General features: G+C 35.6%; 1 protein-coding gene across 1 annotated transcript; it reads right to left on the minus strand.

The window, feature by feature from the left end:
- Positions 1 to 7,873: 7,873 nt before the first annotated feature.
- On the minus strand, positions 7,874 to 18,975 carry LOC142220912 (uncharacterized). Its single transcript, XM_075290328.1, has 7 exons — positions 18,736 to 18,975; positions 18,326 to 18,475; positions 18,152 to 18,260; positions 15,584 to 18,085; positions 15,210 to 15,508; positions 10,541 to 12,753; positions 7,874 to 9,528 (listed from the first exon to the last, which is right to left on the minus strand). Exons 1-7 carry the CDS (start codon positions 18,742 to 18,744, stop codon positions 7,992 to 7,994), a joined length of 6,819 nt encoding a protein of 2,272 aa, XP_075146443.1. The 5' UTR covers positions 18,745 to 18,975; the 3' UTR covers positions 7,874 to 7,991.
- Positions 18,976 to 20,478: the final 1,503 nt, after the last annotated feature.

Raw genomic sequence — 20,478 nt, forward strand, 5'->3', positions numbered from 1 at the left:
AAATTTGTGTTCCAAACATATAATGTTTATAGCCAAACATATGAAAAACAGTCTTTTTCAACCGTGCATTCAATGTGAACACAATGTTTGCGTATGACAACCACGGTTGCCACTCGCACGGACGAAGAAGACTGTTTTTCATATGTTTGGGTGTAAAAATTATATGTTCGGAACTCAAAATTTTTAACACAAGCATATAATGTTCATAAACTAGCATAATATGTTTGGGACATATATGTGAATATGTTAGAACATACTATGTTTGTGATATAAAATGTAAATGTAAATATAATATGCTTAGATGCAAACATATATTAATTTGGAAATAGCCTATAAACATATATGTGTTTAGAAAGAGAGACCTAGAGAGTATGCTGCAAAAATAATGGAAGTAAAATAATGGAAGTAAGCAATTGGCGCCATAAAAACATATCCACACAAAGAAAATTTCATTAAAATTTTTTACTACCAGTGTATGCACAAACAATATTTTGTTTGGACCAATCCTGAAAATATATATGCTTGAAGCAAAATGTGTTGGGGCTATATGGTGCGAGCCAAAATCTAGCAAAATTTGGGGAAAATTTGGCCAAAAAAACTACCAAACAAAGAAATCTTATTTTTCAAAATTTTTATAGATTTTTTTTAATTTTATTTCTATAGAAAATTTGGTCAAAATTTTATTTCGATAGATAATTTTGTCAAAATTTTATTTTGATATAAAAATTTGTCAAAATTTTATTTCGATAGAAAATTTTGTCAAAATTTTATTTCTATAGAAAATTTTGTCAAAATTTTAATTTGATAGAAAATAATAATAAAAAATTTTGTCAAAATATTGTTTGTATGGAAAATTGTGTTAACATTTTTTTCTATGGAAAATTTTGTCAACATTTCTTTCTATGGGATTTTTTTTTCTGTGGGAAATTTTTTCAAAATTTTTTTCTATGGAAAATTTTGTCAAAATTTTATTTCTATGGAAAATTTTGTCATTATTTTGTTTCTTTAGAAAATTTTGTTAAAATTTTAATTTCGATAGAAAATTTTGTCAAAATTTTATTTCTATAGAAAATTTTGTCAAAATCTTAATTTGATAGAAAATTTTGTCAAAATTTTATTTTGATAGAAAATTTTGTCAAAATATTGTTTGTATGGAAAATTGTGTTAACATTTTTTTTCTATGGAAAATTGTGTCAACATTTCTTTCTATGGGATTTTTTTCTGTGGGAAATTTTTTCAAAATTTTTTTCTATAGAAAATTTTGTCAAAATTTTATTTCTATGGAAAATTTTGTCAATATTTTGTTTCTTTAGAAAATTTTGTTAAAATTTTAATTTGATAGAAAATTTTGCCAAAATTTTATTTCTATAGAAAATTTTGTCAAATTTTGTAAAAACTATTGTACTAAGCACTAAGATTTCATGTCCTTAAAATGTGAATGTCATTTTGCGTTGCGTAGAAAATAGATTTCAAAGTTGATAAACTTTTCATTGAAAACGTTTTGTCCTTAGACTTAGGTAATTCGACTTTAATAATTAAAATTAAGATTCGATGATTTTTTGTAACTTTGCTATAAAGAAAAGCATCCAAAAAGATTCTTAAGAATAGTTTATACTTTTAAGTTGTGGTGAACATAGTTTTGAAAAACTTTGATTTTACACGACGACAAAAGCTGAAAAAATCATAAATTTAAATTGGTTTCCTAGTATTAAATACGCACAACATAAATTTATTAAATGTATAGCTACTGTATTTTCACGAATCGTAATCAATACGAAAATAATTAACGTTAAGAACTGGGTACACTTTTTTCAGTGAATGAATTTGTTCACAATGATATATAGTTTCTTTGTGAACAAATCATAACACTTCGTGTCTTCAACCCCGTATTGATCTTCTTTGAATAATTTTCAAATCAATATCAAAAGGGTAAAATCTATACATTTGAAAATATTCTCGATGCATGCAATCTCAATGATAGCTTTTAGCACTCTATCAAATATGAGCAATATTATTTCCACTGTAATTACGGTTACTTAATGACACTGAAAAGTATGGACAAAATTAAGCGGAGGCAAGTATGTACTGCATTAATATTTATTAAAGAAATATACGTCTCTCTAATTATATGCCAAAACGTATGAACTGAATTTTATACAACCGTTTAGACTATCCTTTTACATTTATTATTTACACTATACATTCAGGAGTCCTTCGTTCCTTCCTTCATATTGGGTTGACAACGATTACAACGCGAATCCAAAAAAAAAAAAAAAAAAAAACAACAAAAGGATGAAGCAAAGAAGAAGTAAGTAAAACCAAAACAACAATCCGGTCATGCCACTTAATTAAAAACAAGAAAATTATGCATATTAAATAATTTGTTTGCAAGTGAGAATAAGCTTTTTAGTATCAGTGTGCGTGTGTGTGTGCAACGATTTAAAGTAGCTAACGATACTCGAAGGACTATAAAACTGAGCAAAAAATGCATAAAATACAAACACAACGTGTACACACTCAACTCATAAACTCAAACCGACGTGTACTCTACACTAAGTATGAGTACAGTGATAGCATAATTCAGGTATAAATCTCTGTACGCATATATATACAGGATAGCGGAAAAGTAACGCAACAAAGTAAAGCTCTATTCTTTTTCGATTTTTTTTTTAATTTTATTGTTCAAAAGCAAAAAATGTTGGAAGACAATTTGTTCAAATTGGCTAACTTTAGAACGAAATATGGCCGGTGATGCTCCGTCTTGGGATCAGAGATGGTCTGTATCAAACTTTTTTGGGTTTGCGACTGTCGCAAAGTTGTAAACGTCGTAAACGTCACATACGCGTCGTAAATGTAGAAAAAGTAACAAAAGTCGCAAACTGAAAATACTTTAGTCGCGTCAGCTAGGCAGCGAATTCGATGATATCCAAGACGATGGTATGTGCGAAGAAGTTTCAATTCTTAGGAATGTTCACAATTTTCGGTTTTAGTCCCCCAGTTCCCTATTGCCTTTTGCACGAGTACAGGGTAACCGTGGATTTTTCTCGTCCTTTCTTAGCTTTAAGTTCAGTCTCCTGTCCAATATAACCCCAAGGTATTTTGCACACTCACCAACGGGAATTTCGATACCACCTAAGAAAATAGGCTTGACCATGGGAAAACTTTCACAAATTTCTGCAGAAACTCACAGCGAATGCTGTTAAACTAAATTAAAAAATGTTCAGGATTTCTTCTATACAAAATTTGGTTTTCTACAGTAGGTTTACGACCGTCGCAAATGTATGTCGCAAAAGTCACAGTTTGTGAAAGGCCAACCCTGCTTGGGATGATCGACACTTTGGTATTTTTTAGTGGCAACCTTACTCTCTCTTAATTGCCCCAGACGAAAAAGTCCAACGGATTGCAATCCGGAGATTTTGCTAGCCTTTGTGATGCGAGGAACCTCCTTTTTAAATGATTCTTGGTTGACGCGTGCTGAGTGCGATGGTCCTAAGTTCTGTTGGAATATTCATGGCCGGTGACCGAAATATTTGTCTGCCCAAGACTTCAATACGAGGGTTGTCTTTTATATTTAGGAATCGTGCAAACCTAGTGTTGCAATCTGCCAACTTACACTTTATCGTCTTTTTTTATGTTCTAAGTACTCAGAACGTTTTGACATACGAGCGCTATTTGCGTTGTATGGCGAATTCAACCGAGGTCGTAGTTCACTCCAAGACAAATTTCATGAAGGTCGTACAAAATCAGTTGTTGTTCCGGAAACCATTGGTGGTGTCAACTATGCAAGGTCGTCATATTGAGACAGTTTTAGGCATTAGTGAGACCAGCATACATTTAATATAGCATGAACATTTTACCGTCAAAACAAATTTGTTCGCCTTGAATCCCACACAATTTGTCAATCGAACTAAAAGTGGCTCTTGTCGATTGGTCGAAAGAAATGCTCCGAAAATACGATGGTGTTGCTTCGAAAAACTGGACATGTCGCATAGAATAGTTAATTCTGAGTGGTACGCAACCATTTATTTGCCAATTGTCTTACAAGATATCAGGAAACCCAACCGACGAAGACGGATCACACTTCACCAGGACAATGCGAGCTCTCACACATCGAATCAAACAAATGCATTTTTGAGTACTCAAAACATCGATTTAATGGATCATCCGCCGTATAGTCCTGAATTGGCACCGAATGACTTCTTTTAATTCCCGGACATGAAAAATAAAACGTTTTTCGGCACTTGAAAAAGCGGTAGATGAGTTCAGAAAGCATGTTTTGGAGATATCTCATTCAGAGTGTCAAAAGTGCTTCGACAATTGGTTCAATCGCATGTAAAAATGTATAGATCTTAATGGGAAATGTGGTGAGCTCATACACTTTTTGGAAATTAAATTTTCAATATATACTGCATTCGTTTTCAGGTCACGAAAAAGTTTTTTACCACTTCGGCATGGAAATCGTCATTTCTGGTGTAGTTACCGTTTTTTCGTTCACTTTTTGGAATCAATGCAACACAGCCAGTATCACGGTGACGACCAGTCGTACCAAAAACAAAAGATTTATTCCCATTTAAATGCTGGCGGGCTCTAACGATAGCCACTTATGGTTTTCCAATCAAATATAAAGAAATCACTCTATCACGCCTGCTTTCCGTCACGAATAAATTTTTCCTCAATGCAAATGAACAAAATGCTTTTGTAAGCAGGTAAGGTTAGGTGGCAGCCCGATGTATCAGGCTCACTTAGACTATTCAGTCCATTGTGATACCACATTGGTGAACTTCTCTCTTATCACTGAGTGCTGCCCGATTCCAAGTTAAGTTCAATGACAAGGGACCTCCTTTTTATAGCCGAGTCCGAACGGCGTTCCACGTTGCAGTGAAACTACTTAGAGAAGCTTTGAAACCCTCAGAAATGTAACCAGCATTACTGAGGTGGGATAATCCACCGCAGAAAAACTTTTTGGTGTTCGGTCGAAGCAGGAATCGAACCCACGAACCTTGTGTATGCAAGGCGGGCATGCTAACCATTGCACCACGGTGGCTCCCTTGTAAGCAGGTAAATATTAAAATAAAATCTCACTGGAATAAATATGTCAGTTGTCACATTTGGAAAAAAAATCAAAAAGTTAACGTTTTTCTAAATTTTGAAAAAATTTTAATAGCTCACTCCACAATTCGATATGTCCTGCCAGTGCAGTATACATCTTACATTACTCCTTTTGGAGAGCAGTAGTTCATTATTATGACCATTGTATTATCGTGTTGGGGTTTAATCGAATGGGCCAAGAAACAAAAAAAATATTTTTGCATATAAATTGCATGCATAAGCGATTGTCGTTTTCGTTCTTCTATATTTTTTTGTTTTTTTCACTTTTGTCCATCATTAAAAGGAATGTGTTAAAATGGGATTTGCTATTATGGACACAACAAAAAACAAAACGAGTCTGAGGCAACAAAAATGGTAAAATACTTATTTACGCATTTTCAATTGACTCGAGAGATGATGTATGAACGTTGTGGGGTAAATGGAAAAAGGAAATTTCACATTCAACAACTTCATGTAGTTGCAAATGAAATAATTCATTTACTTTATTAAAGATCTTAGTGGTTGATGATAATTAATGGGATAATCATTATTAAATGTGGCCGTAGTCATAATTAAGTGTTTGTATATTCCTACACAGGAAAATAATTTGGAAGTTTTCATTACATTTAATGTACATATATATCGAAAAATTCATCTCTTATAGAATAACTTCACAAAAAGTTGCTTTGAGGTGATATATAAAAGTCTTTAATTTTAATCAGATTTTGCAATAAATTTAATTTTCTGAAACTTTACCATTACCATTTAAAGATTACCATAGAATATGTGCTAGTATTGTTGGGAGTTACACAGCTACGTTACGATTCGCATCATCTTTGAAAAAGTACAGTCCAATAATGCCACCAGGCCATAAACTGCACCAAACTGCGACTTTTTCTGGATGCATTAGTAGCTGGCAATGTTTCTGACTGATCTTTACTCCAAAACCGACAATTGAGCCAAAAATGAGCTTCGTCGCCGAACTGACCATAAAAATGAAGAAGCGAGCGATGAATTTTCTTAGCAGAGCACTTTATAATAAAATTAGATTTTATAATAATTTTTTTAAGACGATTCATGGTTAAATTTTAGACCCTATTTGACAGTAAAACAGAATACTGTCTAAACCAGTGTTGCCAAAAGATAATAGCTAAAACATTACCTTTTATAAACCGAAAACCTCAAGAAAAATTCTAATTTTTTAAAGTTTTTCCTTTCTTTTTTTAAATTAAATGCGAAAAACTATTTTTTTTATAGAGATACAATTTTGATAACATTTTGACCACATTTTCTATAGAAATAAAATTTTGACAAAATTTTCGATAGAAATAAAATTTTGAGAAAATTTTCTATAGAAATAAAATTTGGACAAAATTTTCTATAGAAATAAAATTTTGAGAAAATTTTGTATAGAAATAATATTTTGATAAAATTTTCTATAGAAATGTTTGGTAGATTTCTGGTAAAATTTTCTTCAAATTTTGATAGATTTTTTTTGGCACGAGTGGTAACCGTGGTTACAACACATTGTTAAAGATTAATCCTTTCCGGCTTCTAATTTCCTCCTATAGAGCCACCAAAATGTAAAAACTATTAAACATTGTGCTGAGTGAAAAAGTCCCTATATTGTGTCCCTAGGTTATGTTAGGTTAGGTGGCAGCCCGATGTATCAGACTCACTTAGACTATTCAGTCCATTGTGGTACCCCATTTGTGAACTTCTCTCTTATCACTGAGTGCTGCCCGATTCCATGTTAAGCTCAATGACAAGGGAAATCCTTTTTATAGCCGAGTCCGAACGGCGTTCCAGTTAAACCACTTAGAGAAGCTTTGAAACCCTTAGAAAAGTCACCAGCATTACTGAGGTAGGATAATCCACCGCTGAAAAACTTTTTGGTGTTCGGTCGAAGCAGGAATCGAACCCACGACTTTGTGTATGCAAGGCGGGCATGCTAACCATTGCACAACGGTGGCACCCTAAATCCCAAAAAGACGCTAAATATTAGAAAAAAACCAACATATAGGGAATTTCCCCTACTTTTGGCAACACTGGATTCGATTTTGCAACATTTGCGTATCCAAAAGAAATATCTATAATGTTTTTTTACCACTTCGAAAAAAGTGGTTTTTATCCCCAATATGCGCTCTGGATATAGTGCAAATTTGGATCATATCCAATGAATTTTAAATGGGCTTGTAATAGGATACCATACACTAGATCTAGTCCCCACTTACATTTTAGCTTTTGGTAATGCTGCAAAGAAGTACTTTCCTGTTGAGACATATCCATGAGAAAGTAAACAAAATTTCCATTTCCAAGATTATAAGGCAATGAGAGTTTTTGCTGGGCGTCAAGTGATGGTAAATCATTATTCCCAAACAGATGGTATTGCTGGGGGTATGGCATAAATTCTCTTGGTAATAACTTTTTTTCATTTCAACTAGATTCCCAGTTTTTGCAGCAATGTTTAAAATGGATCTTTTGACCTATCCACTTACTAGAATTTGTTATCAGAAAAAAATCGACCTTTGCAAAAAAGGATAATTAACTAACAACTTTAATTAAAGATGATTTTCGACTTTTTAGAAAATTGAAAACCACGATTTAAATTTTGGATGTCTTCGAGAAATTGAAAATTGGACATTTCAAATAGACCCAAGTATTAGCTACCAGGAATATATTTTAATATAAATAAACTTTAGATAATTTTTTTTTCTGTAGTTTAACTGCACTTTAGCCTCCTTATCTCAAACCGTCAGACTAAAAATAAAAAGAACACAAAAAATTTAAAAATTTTTTCCATTTATTTGTTTTTTTTCACATGATTTCCTTAACAAACTACATACATACATATACAATAAAGGTACAAATATGTAATGCAAAACAAAACAAAAATATCAATGTCAATCCTGGTCCTCGTCAAAATTAAAAATACGATCCAAATCTTCTGTTATGCGATGACTAAATTCCTTACTTTGTCTTGCCTCCTCTGCTGCCTCCAGAGCTGACCAAAAGCTTTCCCTTTTACGGGGGGCTGTATTATCCTCTTCTAAACTGGAATCTTGAAATTGCTCCCAATAGCTTTTCTCGGGAGATGGTGTAACATTCACTGGCTTTTGATATTGATGGTCACTGTTTTCTTCTTCTTCTTCTGCTTCGTCATCATCATCACGCATATCATCCCAAAAACTTTGTTTGCTATTATAGGTTTGTGTGGTAGACTCATAGGATTCTTGGGAAGATTGTTGAGACCATGAGAATTGAAGAGAATCGGTCATATCATTCTGATTGAAATTATTCTCCTGATGATTAATGACATCATCATTCTTTTGACCAAAACTAAGAACATGATCTTGATTTTGCTTTTGTTTTTGGAAACTGGAATAATAAGCATGATCTTCATATTTCTTTGGGTAACTGGAATGACGATCATGATCCTCATATTTCTTTGGATAACTGGAATAATGATTCTTTCTGTGGGTTTCAAAACGATTATCTTCTATTTTTTGTTTATTATTTTTACGATCATTTTCGTATTCATATTTATTTGGATGACCATCTGCTTCCTGGTGATTATGATAATCATGATTATGACCTTGTGATTGGTATTTAGTTTGCTGATCATGTTGATTTTCATAATTAGCTGGGAAACTATAACGATTGCCAAATTCTCGTTGATAGCGATCATGATTTTCTTTGTCTTTAGAATAATTATTTTCTCTATCTCCAGGATAATTTCCATACTCATCCTTATCCTTTTCTTCTCGACCAGATTGTAGTTGATAGAGTCCCATTTCATTTAGGCTTTTCTGGCCCATCGTATCGTATCGTTTTTCCAATACTGGCTTCTGATCAGTTTTTATTTTCTCCATTAGATCCTCAAATTGATTTATCTCAGCAGCGGCCAATTCCAAATTGGGATATGATACATGCTCAGGAATCTCTGGTGGTATTATACTAAGCGATGTATGCTTATCACCCGTTAGATGACCCATCATAGTTTTATAGAGAAAGGGATAATTCTTTTCAAAATTCATTTTAATACGCAACAAACGTTCCAACATGGATGGCGTGAGGACATGCTTACTTTGTGGAACAGTTGGAGGCAGATTAGCGGAGGCATGGTAAGCAGGATTTGTAGAAGTATTTCGGCGAAAACGATTCAATAGAGATTCAAAAGTACCACCTCCTGTAAAAATGGGTCTATACAAATCGAAAGGTTTATAATGCCATGGATCGTCTTTATGACTGATGCCGTGTAAACCCATGAAAGGTCTCAAAAGTTGAGGATGGTAACCAAACAGGGATCTTTCACGTTCAGATAACTCATTTTCGTCCTCATATGAGTTGGTATTGACAGATGAAATGGTCGGTGATGTTGAAGATGGTAACGATTCTATGAAGGATGATTTTTCTGATGAATTTGATGTTCTTGCATTACTATAGTGATGATCATTAGAGGAGGAGGATGTCATATTGGATGAATGGTTTATGCATATGGGCGAAGGCGGTTTATGTTTTATGAATCATGAAATATAAACGAAAATAAATAAATAAATAAATTAAAGAAAAATCAAATAAAAATGAATAAAAAAATGGTTTAACATATTAGGGAAATTACAACAGATTTTGGATTGGTCGCTTGAAAGTATTTAATTTTTTTTTGCTGAAATATTTTACTCTTCGGATCAACTATAAAATTATAAAAAAATTAATTTATTTAAAAATAAAATAAATTAGGGTAATCAGTAATCAGAATATAAATCTCAATTTTTCGACCTTTTGTATTTTTATCGAACTTTACACTTTTTAAAAATCTGACAATGTTGACATTTTGAGTTTTCGACTTTTTAAAAATATGGAATGGTCGACTTTTCATGTTTTTAACATTTTGAAAAGTTTATTTACGATCTTTTGAAATTTTGAAAAATGTAGTTTTTGACTATTTCTAAATTTGGAAAAATCGATTTTTTAATAATTTTGAACTGGGGAAAAACCGGATAATTTCACATATTCATATTCATCGTATGTTTGTCCAAATATATTTGGAAAATTCTACTTTTAGACATTTTGAAATTTTGTAGGTTTAAACCACACTAAGAAGCTTAAATTGCAGTCTAAAATATACTTTCTGTTAACTGATATTTAAAGCCTAACAAAGCTACATGAAATAGTTTTCAAGCATCATTAAAATAGTAAATCAGTGATCATACCTAGCAATAAAATGTCTTTTGAGTAAAAAATAATATTTTGCAGAGATCTTCCTCTTAAGACCTAATGACAAAGAAAATATTAGCTAAGCTACTTTAAACGCATCCAAAAATCTGTTAAATTTCCTCAGTTTGTTTTTGTGATGCCTTGAAAGGAATGCTAACTCTATACTAGTGTCTAATGAATACGCTATGACTTAAAATTAATTAATTAAAAATGGCCTATGATTAAAACGGAAATTTATTTTTCCGAATCGGATGTTTCAATTGTCGACGTCGTCGATGGTATATCCTTGGCTATGGCATTTTTTGTTGGTCTAACTGAGGATATTCTAATTTTTCGACGCTTCGGTTTTGACGACGATGACACAGGAGTGGACATTACACTTTTGTCTGTGGTAGTCGAAGATGACATCAAATTTTCGCTATCTGCCACCGTTGATCCAGTGGATTTTGTTTTTCTCTCCTTACTAACTTTACTTAGTTCATGGATAAAGTCTAAAATCTCTTCTATGTGTTGACTTTTTTCTTGTTCATTCCCTTCTGGGGTTTTGCTGATGGAGTTCACCAGTGACTTGGATCTGTCATTTGTGCCTAATTTTTTGGAATGTCTCCTGTGATGACCATCATATTTATTGGAAAAATGTTTTCCTTGAGTTTTCGATATGGCATTGCGCTTATTCGGCTTATATTTTCCCCTTAAGGCATAAACACTGTGGGTCGTCGATTCGGCTGGCTCTAGGATATGATTGCTTTTGGAAGACTTCGAAGAAGCTTCACCATTAGCAATTTTCTCTTTAATGTTATTGGCAGGTTCACTTCCAGATTCTTGCATAGTTTCCTCGCCATTATCCTCATTGAATCTTTCCTCCTCCGTCATAGCATCGTCGGTTGTATCACTTTCGGCTATTGTGGTGTCCCTTTTAAAAGATTGCGTGGATTCATACATACCCTCATTAGAGTTCTCATTTTCCGGAAGGGACAAATGGAAGCGACCATCGGACATGTATTGACGATGCAGATCTTTACTCAAATGAGTTTTCTCATAGCCCTTTTGGGACATATCATCTATCCATTGTTTGAATGTTTCCTCATCCTCCTTACGTATGGTCTGAGTTGTAGTCTTTGTATCATATGATTTCTTTTTGGGGGAGCTAACTTCCTTATGACCCACATCCGAATGTTTCAATGCATCCTCGAGAGTTTTCAATAGCTTTTCTTTACACGCAATGCAACAATCGGACAAACGCTTCTTCAGAATGTCATAGATATTCTCAATACTTTTGTCACAAGTTTTGATAGGCTTATTCTGCGTTGGTGGTTCCAGCTCCGAGTACTCTATGCGAGAACTTTTATCAATGGAGTTACGTGATTGGGTCCGGCCTGCGGATGATGGACCCAAACGCACTGCATATTTATTGGGTTCATAAACCCGGACCAAATTTCCTCTCATGCTATTGGGAATTGTTGCCAATTTCACCGCCAAGGGTTGTTGGACTGGACCAGGACCGTAGCTAATCTCTGGCAGTGTATAAGTGAGAGGTTTTCCAGGATTTAGGGCGGTATATAAGCCATTAGCATTACTAACATGATATGCATTCGCATTAACTCCTCCGTATTCATCTACAACAGCCACTGTAGGTTCATAGGGATTCATCACTGATATGTAAGGAGTTTGAGGTATGCTATGCTGTACCGCATTAGATATAGGGACTTGGGGTTTATGTATTGCAGACATTTGGACACCCGAATTTTGTTGCGATACAAACTGATTGTAATGATGGGTATTTAAAGGAGCCGAAGGACCAGATGTTGCAGGACTATGAATTTGACTTTGTTCATCGTTATGGGTTTTGGGTGAAGCCCTCATATATCCACTCTCTGCCCCATATTGATCTTGATGAGCACCTTTATCATCTATCTCCGCAGTATCATCGCCTGCTGAGATTTCCATTGGTGTCTTATTGGCCTTTTCCAAGGCTTCTCGTATTGACTCGGCATTATAGCGTTGCAGAGCCTGCTCGGGAGTCTCATTGGGATTCAATGTTATCTCTTTTAATGAATTCTTATATGTCTTCCTCAACTCACTCAGCGACGACTCATCAATGGGTTCGAGAGTGGTATATGGAGCCGAACGCCTTGAGCGTTTACGTGATTTTTTACCCGGTCTTACAACTATAAGAAAACTTTTATAATTGGCAAAATCATTAGAAGCTAACCTTTTTGTTTGATTTTTCAAATCGGCATTTCCGGTAGAAGTGTCGTCTAAGGATTTGGATGTTGGTGCACGTATGCGGTTGTTGTCATCGGATCTGGTCAGCAATATCATTTTCTGAAAAGCGTCATCTGTTATTGTTGTATTGGGTGATGATGGAGATAAACAGTTTTTGTTGTTGGTGGTGGATGCAATGGTGGGGAGAGCAAGAACAGCATCGGGTGCAGAGAGAGAAAAATGCTACTGAACATGAGTGAGATTTTTTAAATTGGGCGATAATGTTAGATGATATTTGCGGAAAAAAAGAGTATGAGATATATGTTATAATCAAGCAGAGAGTGAGAGAGGGAGAGTGATTAGTGAGAGATATATAGTCATTGAGCGCAATCGATAAAAAAAAAAAAACTACAACTACCACAGATGTATGAGATAAAGAGAGAGAGAGAGTTTGATGGGAAAACATAGATAATGGATTGTTTATTTTCAAATTGAATGTTTGAAAGCGAGCTGAATTTTAATATTTTCCAAATGTTTATGTATATATCAAGAGCGCATAAAAATAAAGAAACAGTTTGAAGGGAAAACATAGAGAATGGTTTGTTGAAAAAAAAAATAAAAACAAATTTCCAAATTGAATGAAAGCGAGCTGTATTTCAATATTTTGCAAATGTTCGTGGTTATTCAGGGTGGTATAGATATGTAGTGAAAAAATCAATGGATTTTTTGAAAATTATTTAATTAATTTGAAAATTAGTTTTGTATATGACTTTAACGTTTATTGAAGCAGCATTCGATGTCATATATCCTAACGAAATTCTAAGCTTCGCATTAAGACAAATGTTTGTGAACATAACTATCCATCAATATAATTTTTTTGGCCTACTTGAAAATATAGACGACTTCGTGGACAAATACCCATACATAAATAGTAACATTAAATGAAGAAACAACCACATGATAAAAATATGGCCGAAGGGTTTTTTAGCACGGAATCCTGCTAAACCAAGATTTTACCTTAGTCCTATATTATGGTCAAAGAAAGGCGTTGCTATAGACACGTGAAGGCTATTAACACCTTTGTAATATTGCAGTGGGGTCTGCTCCCATATTTTAGATTAACAATTAGGGACCTATCTCTAATAGTTGAGGTCAAACAGAATGTTACAATATATGTGATAGATTTTAGAGAAACTTTGAAGCCCTATGAATGTAGCTTCGTGTTGTACTGTATCGGAAGGTAGATTTTAAATACATGACTACCATGAATCCATCCTTGGTTATGCTTTTGGGGTCATATTTATTTCTGAGTTTGGATCCGATTCCCATGGGAAATGCCTGTCGATAACTCTTTTTACAATTTTGTTACAAAACGAGAATAATAACAAAACAGTGTTATCGTCATGAACATTTTTTATTGCCCAGCTGTTAACAGAGTTTTAAACAGAATTCTTTACGACAAATAAATGGATGGCCAAATATGCTGCTTAATATTGTGGTTGTTGATGATTAGGTTCATTACATTTTTCTTGAACCGGATGTGCATACCAATGTTTTTTTTTATCAATTAGCTAACAATTTTTTTAAAGCATTTTGGAGTTTAAATGTTGGCTCAGAGCACGGTGTATACCCATGCATTTACGTACACACCGATTAATTGGTATAGCAGTTAATATTTATCGTTAAAAAAATATGAAGTATTTAGTCAAATCATTTTATTCTGATCTCATAGGCATACAAAAATCGAAAATTAACTTTTCGACTGTTTTTGTTTTTTTTTGTGATAATGTGACATGGAAATTAAGGACCAAGGAAGAGCGAACAAGTGTGGGAGCGTAACATCAAAATCCTTAGAACAGGGATTATTGAGATTATTGTGATCATGAGATTATTGTGATCATGTTATACATATATCTTCAATTATTTTAGTATTCGTGCCTCTGGACTAAGGTGATGGGTTGGGATTGATTCTGAGCTGCCGGAAGTCACTTTATTACCACGATGAAGGGCACGTAACAGAATTCGATGTCAACTTTTTATAACCTTGAAATTCCATTAATCGACTTTTGAAGTTTTTGAAAATAAACTCTAAATCGACGTTTGATGTTGGTCAAAATCTAATAACCGACTTTTAAAGAAAAACTCGAAAAGTCGATATACCATAGCCTTAGATTATTTTTCAGCCAAATTAAAGCATAATTTGAGCCAATCGATTTTATGTAACTGTTTTCAAGGGTTTCTCTTTAAGCAAATATTGACCTTTTTCCCTTTTTCAGCAAATTTTTCTGCTGGCCCTATTAACAAAGGTTTTTTCACTCGCCTGAAAGCCTTTCAAAGTATCTCTAATATTACGAACCTGCCTAATTGGGGATTTTAGTCGGACACCTTGACTGCATGTAGGTTAGGTTAGGTGGCAGCCCGATGTATCAGGCTCACTTAGACTATTCAGTCCATTGTGTAGTCCACAGTGGTGAACTTCTCTGACTGCATGTAAACCCTTTTAATTCTATGTCACTGAAACTATACCAGATGGATTCTCTATACATCCGAGAAGTTTCTAAGGATAAAAGACGCTTATGACTTCAATGCAATGTAGTGATATTCAAAGGCCTTCGAAAAATGTAGGGTGCAATTATGGAATTGAAATGCTGGCGTTTATATATATCCATGGAATTAAGACAACTAAATCTTATACTCACCGGCATCGTTTGATGTTCTCTCAACATCTCTTCGATTTCAGCATCGCCCGTTGCCGTTCGATAATAGCCTCCAGACCCATAAGCATTTGAACCGTATGCGCCACCACCATAATAATGTGAAGAACTGGGTTTAGATGAACCGCCATAACCGTAGCCATAACCAGGATTAGAGTAATGGCCATAAGTGGGACGGTAACTACTGCCACCGCCATTGTAATAGTAATTTATGACAGGTTGAACTTTATCTTTCTTATCCTTTTTATCCTTGCCAGTTAGAGAATCGAAAAAGTCTTCCAAACCTGAACGTCCATGATGTGATGTTTGAAAAAAATCTGGATTAATATTTTGATATCGCAGAGAACCAAACAGATTACCTTTATGACGAGCCTTTCCTGCATTTTCAGGCATTTGTGGTTTGGCCTCACCACCGACGGGCTTAGCGGGATCATATAACCCCATTTGGCGTTCAACATCAATGTTTGATGTTATGGGTGTTTGATCGGTCTTCAAAACATCTTGGATATTTGATTGTCGCTGAATTGTAGGATTGGAAGTATCAATGGATGATGTTTGACCCGATGTAGCCGCATTACCATTATTTGTCATAGGCATTTGTAGGGGATCTGCCATATTTATCATTTGACGTTGTAGCTGTTGTTGCTGTTGGCTTTGTCCAATCATATCCATTGAGGGATTAGTGAATATTCCAGTGTTTGTCATGGGTTCAAATTGTTCTCCGCCACTATTGATATTTTGCCTCATTTGTTGGGTATCTACCGAGCTGGTAGACTGCAGTTGACTTTTGCCATCCATGGTAGGCATCCATTGTTGTTGTTGTTGTCTCATTTGCTGCATGCTAGTTGTATCACTTGGAATGGCCATATTTGGTTGTTGAGCCATATTCATTTGATCCATTTTTTGTGTTTCTCCATTACTTCTGCTGCCTTCGAACCATCCACGTTGATTAGAGATAATCGATTTTTCCATAGGACTTTGTATTTGTTGTTGCTCGGGAGTAATAGTCTGTGTCGAGTCTTGACGCATTTTTTGATCTTGTGCCACTTGTGGCATGTCTTTTGTCATTGACGATCCTTGACGGAGTTGTTCCTGCTGCATGGGCATTGAGGGCGTTGGTTGACCACCACTGGTCATCATATCCGATGTTTGCATATTCGTATTATCTGTTCTGCCAATGTGGTGATGATGAACAAAATGAGCCGCTGGTCGACCGTAATTCAGAGGATGACCATAGCTTGTCGGGTGACCCCCAAAGCCTCCGTAATGCGATTGGTCGAAATGATGATAGTAAGGATCGCCAGGCGTTCTTTCATTGTTGTCTTTTGGCATTTCCTGTTGCTGTTTGTCTGTCATCCATTGTTGTTCGCCAGTTTGCTGACGTTGCTCTGTTTGCTGGATGGGACTTGTGAATTGCGCAGCTGCTGAGACATCCTGAGTATTCTGTGTTGTGAGAGTGTCTTGAAGCCATGACATATCTGGTCCGTTTGTAGCAGCCACACGATAGGCATAGGCCATCATTTGCATCAATTCATCCTTATTGATGGGAGATGACGTTGCTGTTTGTCGTTTGTTTGGAATTCCCGATATATCGCTACCAATATATTTTCCATTGGGTGTCTTGTTTCTTAACAGTTGGTCCTTTTTCTTAGCATTGGAGGCCATTTGTAAAAGCTTCTGGACATATTCATCCCTCAATGTATTCTCTATATCGGCCAGAGTGATCTTATAAAGTGGTGTAGAACTTAAAGTCAAAGGTTTCAACGACTTGTCGGCTTCGGCTTTTCCTCCTTTGGCCTCTAGCTGAGCCTTCTTGAGGGCATTGGCTAGTTTAACAACATCCTGCAATTGCTGCAGCTCCACAATAAGTTTCCTTTCGAAGGCTTCCAGTTTCATTTGCATTTTCATATCTTCATCGGTAACCGATGAAGATTTGCCCTTGGCCAAAAGAGAATCTCGGCCATTTATATCTGCCTGGCGGAACCATAGAATAGGTATTGTTTTCTTGGTTAGAGCATCTCTCATAGCAGCCCTCAATTTCATTTCATTTATTCTGTGCGAGATTGCTTCTTTGGGAGCAATGATATAGGGCGATGGTGGTGGCGTGTCCGGTTTAACGCGTACTTCTGAAATGTCAGAAGCTGCTGCTGCTGCTTGTGTTTGTGGTTGGAACCAGGATAAGTATTGTCCTGGATTAAAATTGAATGGAGCATTTCTGCCCCCTTCCGAGGATGGTGGAGGCAAAGTTGGCGGCACAAACTGTTGGAATGATCTGAACAAAGGATGATCCAAAAGCATGGAACTGTCAAAGGGTAATCCTGGCATAGAATTACCAGAATTATCGTTAGCCTTAGGGGCAAGTTCATTCTCCACCCGCTGTGTCATTTCTGATGCTGATGGCGCTTGTGGTGGTGGTGATGTCGTTTCTGTTTCTGTTGCTGGTGCTGGCGTTGCTGATGCATCAAATGACGGTATAGTTCCATTCAGGATATCTCCCATACCAGGGAACATTCGTTCGGGTAATATCGATTGCCCAAAGGTTTCACCCAACCTACCGTAGTCAAGTCCACTAGCTTGTTGAGCAGCACCCAAAACAGGGGCTTGTGATAACACCTCGTTGAAGCCCTCCCCCATGGTCCTTCCCATGGCTGGTACTTGTTGTTGTAACTGATCCCTTATGGTGCTCATATGGCCCAAGAACTGTTGGAAAAAGTCTGGATTGCGGACCATACGCTTTAGAGTTTCCTCATTGGGCATGGGTAGAGCAGGCTTTGGAGATTTATCAGATTTGTCATTTGCCAGAACCAATACAACTTTCGAGGCTTCTGCTTCAGAATCTAAAGGTGCTGCAGAAAGGGGAGCTTGAGAAAACCAATATGACATGAGTGTTTCTAAACCGGGAAAGATCAAATAAAAGTTATCCATACTTCTTCCTATATTGCGGCCAAAGTTATATCCAATATTATGACTGACACTCTTGAAGGGATCATAGGAGAATGAGGGCATAAAATTCGATGTTGTTGAACGTTTTCCCACCTAATATGTGGTTGTGTACTAAAATTTATAAAGGGGACCACAAGGATATTGATGAGGACACATACCTGATCAAAATGGCCAGAGCCATAGTTGCTTCGGGCCCTACTCGTTTCATGGCTATCAGTCAATTGTTCCTCTTCAAAGTTCGCACATGAGACCAAGAGCCAGGAATGGCAGGATATTAACAACACAAATAAACCAAATCTTATATTGAACTGGAAACATTTTTTAGGAACACATAGGAACATTTAATATTTAATCTGGAGCAAGTGTCTTTTATGGTACGGTCTCACTGGGCAAATACTTGGCTCAAAAAAATCAACTCCACATTGCAACAAACACTTTTGTTCAAATTGGATATAAAACATCATTGTATACTGGATGGATACTGTATCCACTCATTTCGAAAATGGTCTTCTCATTTTGGTTAAATATTTGCCTAGTGTGACCATAACCTTATTGTTTCCACACATACCCAATTCATACTGCAGGCATTAATGGACAATAGTATTTGTTCTCTTCTCACTTCTTCACTAGATTCCTTTCAATAAGGACACTTTTATCGATTCACAATTGTTTTTGTTTTTTTATGAATAATCCTTTGGTTTTTACGAACTAACACAGACACTTGAATATTTTATTTCTCCACGGAACCACTTAAATGGACGGAGCAATTATTTTTTATTTCGTTACGTTTCGTATCTCTTTACCGTTCCGTTAGCCAATTCAAACTGAGCTTTTAAGTGGCAGCCAACCGTAAGATATAGACTACTGCCATGACCCTCTTTGCTAAAAGTGCATACCGGCCATGTTTTTGTTGCATTTTTGTGTTAACCTAATTATTTGTGAAATTTTGCATTTTTACCACCAATATAACCCAAATACCCATTTACAATTGGCTGTTGATGATGTTTTTGCGAGAGTTTGTTTTTTTCCTATAATTGTGGGGGTTCTATTCCAAAGTAACCTACTATTCTTGTATTTCCCGGTAGAAAATTGAGCGATCGCGATCAGGGACACTTCTATCGAATTGTTAGTTTTTGGCATTTTACTCCATCCACCATGGTTGCTTAAGATCACGCATTTCTTGCTTGAGACATGTCATAATACATGGTCATAGACGTCGAAGAATTTGGCGTTCATTCTGCATCGATAGCAACAACAATGGACTACTGGCATATATTGTAAAAGCATTTGGTCACACATTTTGGCTATATTTCTGTCATTTGATCACCAAATGAGATTTTCGCATATCTTTGCATATTTTGCGCAGTTCCAGTGGGCTGCTGATAAGAACCCAATGGATGGGTACACAGAAAAAATTTAATTTTTCTTTTGACTAGAATTACAAAAAGTTGAGAAATCTTTGATCGTAAGGAAAATCAAAATGTTCACTTTTCGATGTTTTCAAAATTTGAAATAATCGACAATTATTTGTTTTTTTTTTCAATATTTTCAACTCAAAAAACGACATATCGATGTTTTCAATGTTAAAATAGTCCAATTTCGAATTTTACAAAAATTAATTTGTTTTCTTTGTAGACGCGATGCAGTCAGACTGCGTCACGCTATTTTATTTTCATTTTTGTGACAAGTTTTTTGATATATTTTATACTGTAATGTTATGGATATGCGGAAGCTCTGTGCAAAATGGGTGCCGCGCGAGCTCACATTTGACCAAAAACAACAACGTGTTGATGATTCTGAGCGGTGTTTGCAGCTGTTAACTCGTAAAGGAAAAACCATCAACAGTGACTATTATATGGCGTTATTGGAGCGTTTGAAGGTCGAAATCGCTGCAAAGCGGCCCATATGAAGAAGAAAAAAGATTTGTTCCACCAAGACAACGCACCGTGCCACAAGTCATTGAGAACAATGCAAAAATTTATAAATTGGGTTTCGAATTGCTTCCCCACCCACCGTATTCTCCAGATCTGGCCCCCAGCGACTTTTTCTTGTTCTCAGACCTGAAAAGGATGCTCGCAGGGAAAAAATTTGGCTGCAATGAAGTGGTGATCGCCGAAACTGAGGCCTATTTTGAGGCAAAACCGAAGGAGTACTACCAAAATGGTATCAAAAAATTGGAAGATCGTTATAATCGCTGTATCGCTCTTGAAGGGAACTATGTTGAATAATAAAAACGAATTTTGACAAAAAAAATGTGTTTTTCTTTGTTAGACCGGGGACTTATCAGCCAACCTGTTATATGAACTCAGAC

This window comes from Haematobia irritans, chromosome 1 (assembly GCF_050003625.1).
Source record: "Haematobia irritans isolate KBUSLIRL chromosome 1, ASM5000362v1, whole genome shotgun sequence".
In the NCBI taxonomy this organism is placed as follows: Eukaryota; Metazoa; Arthropoda; class Insecta; order Diptera; family Muscidae; genus Haematobia; species Haematobia irritans.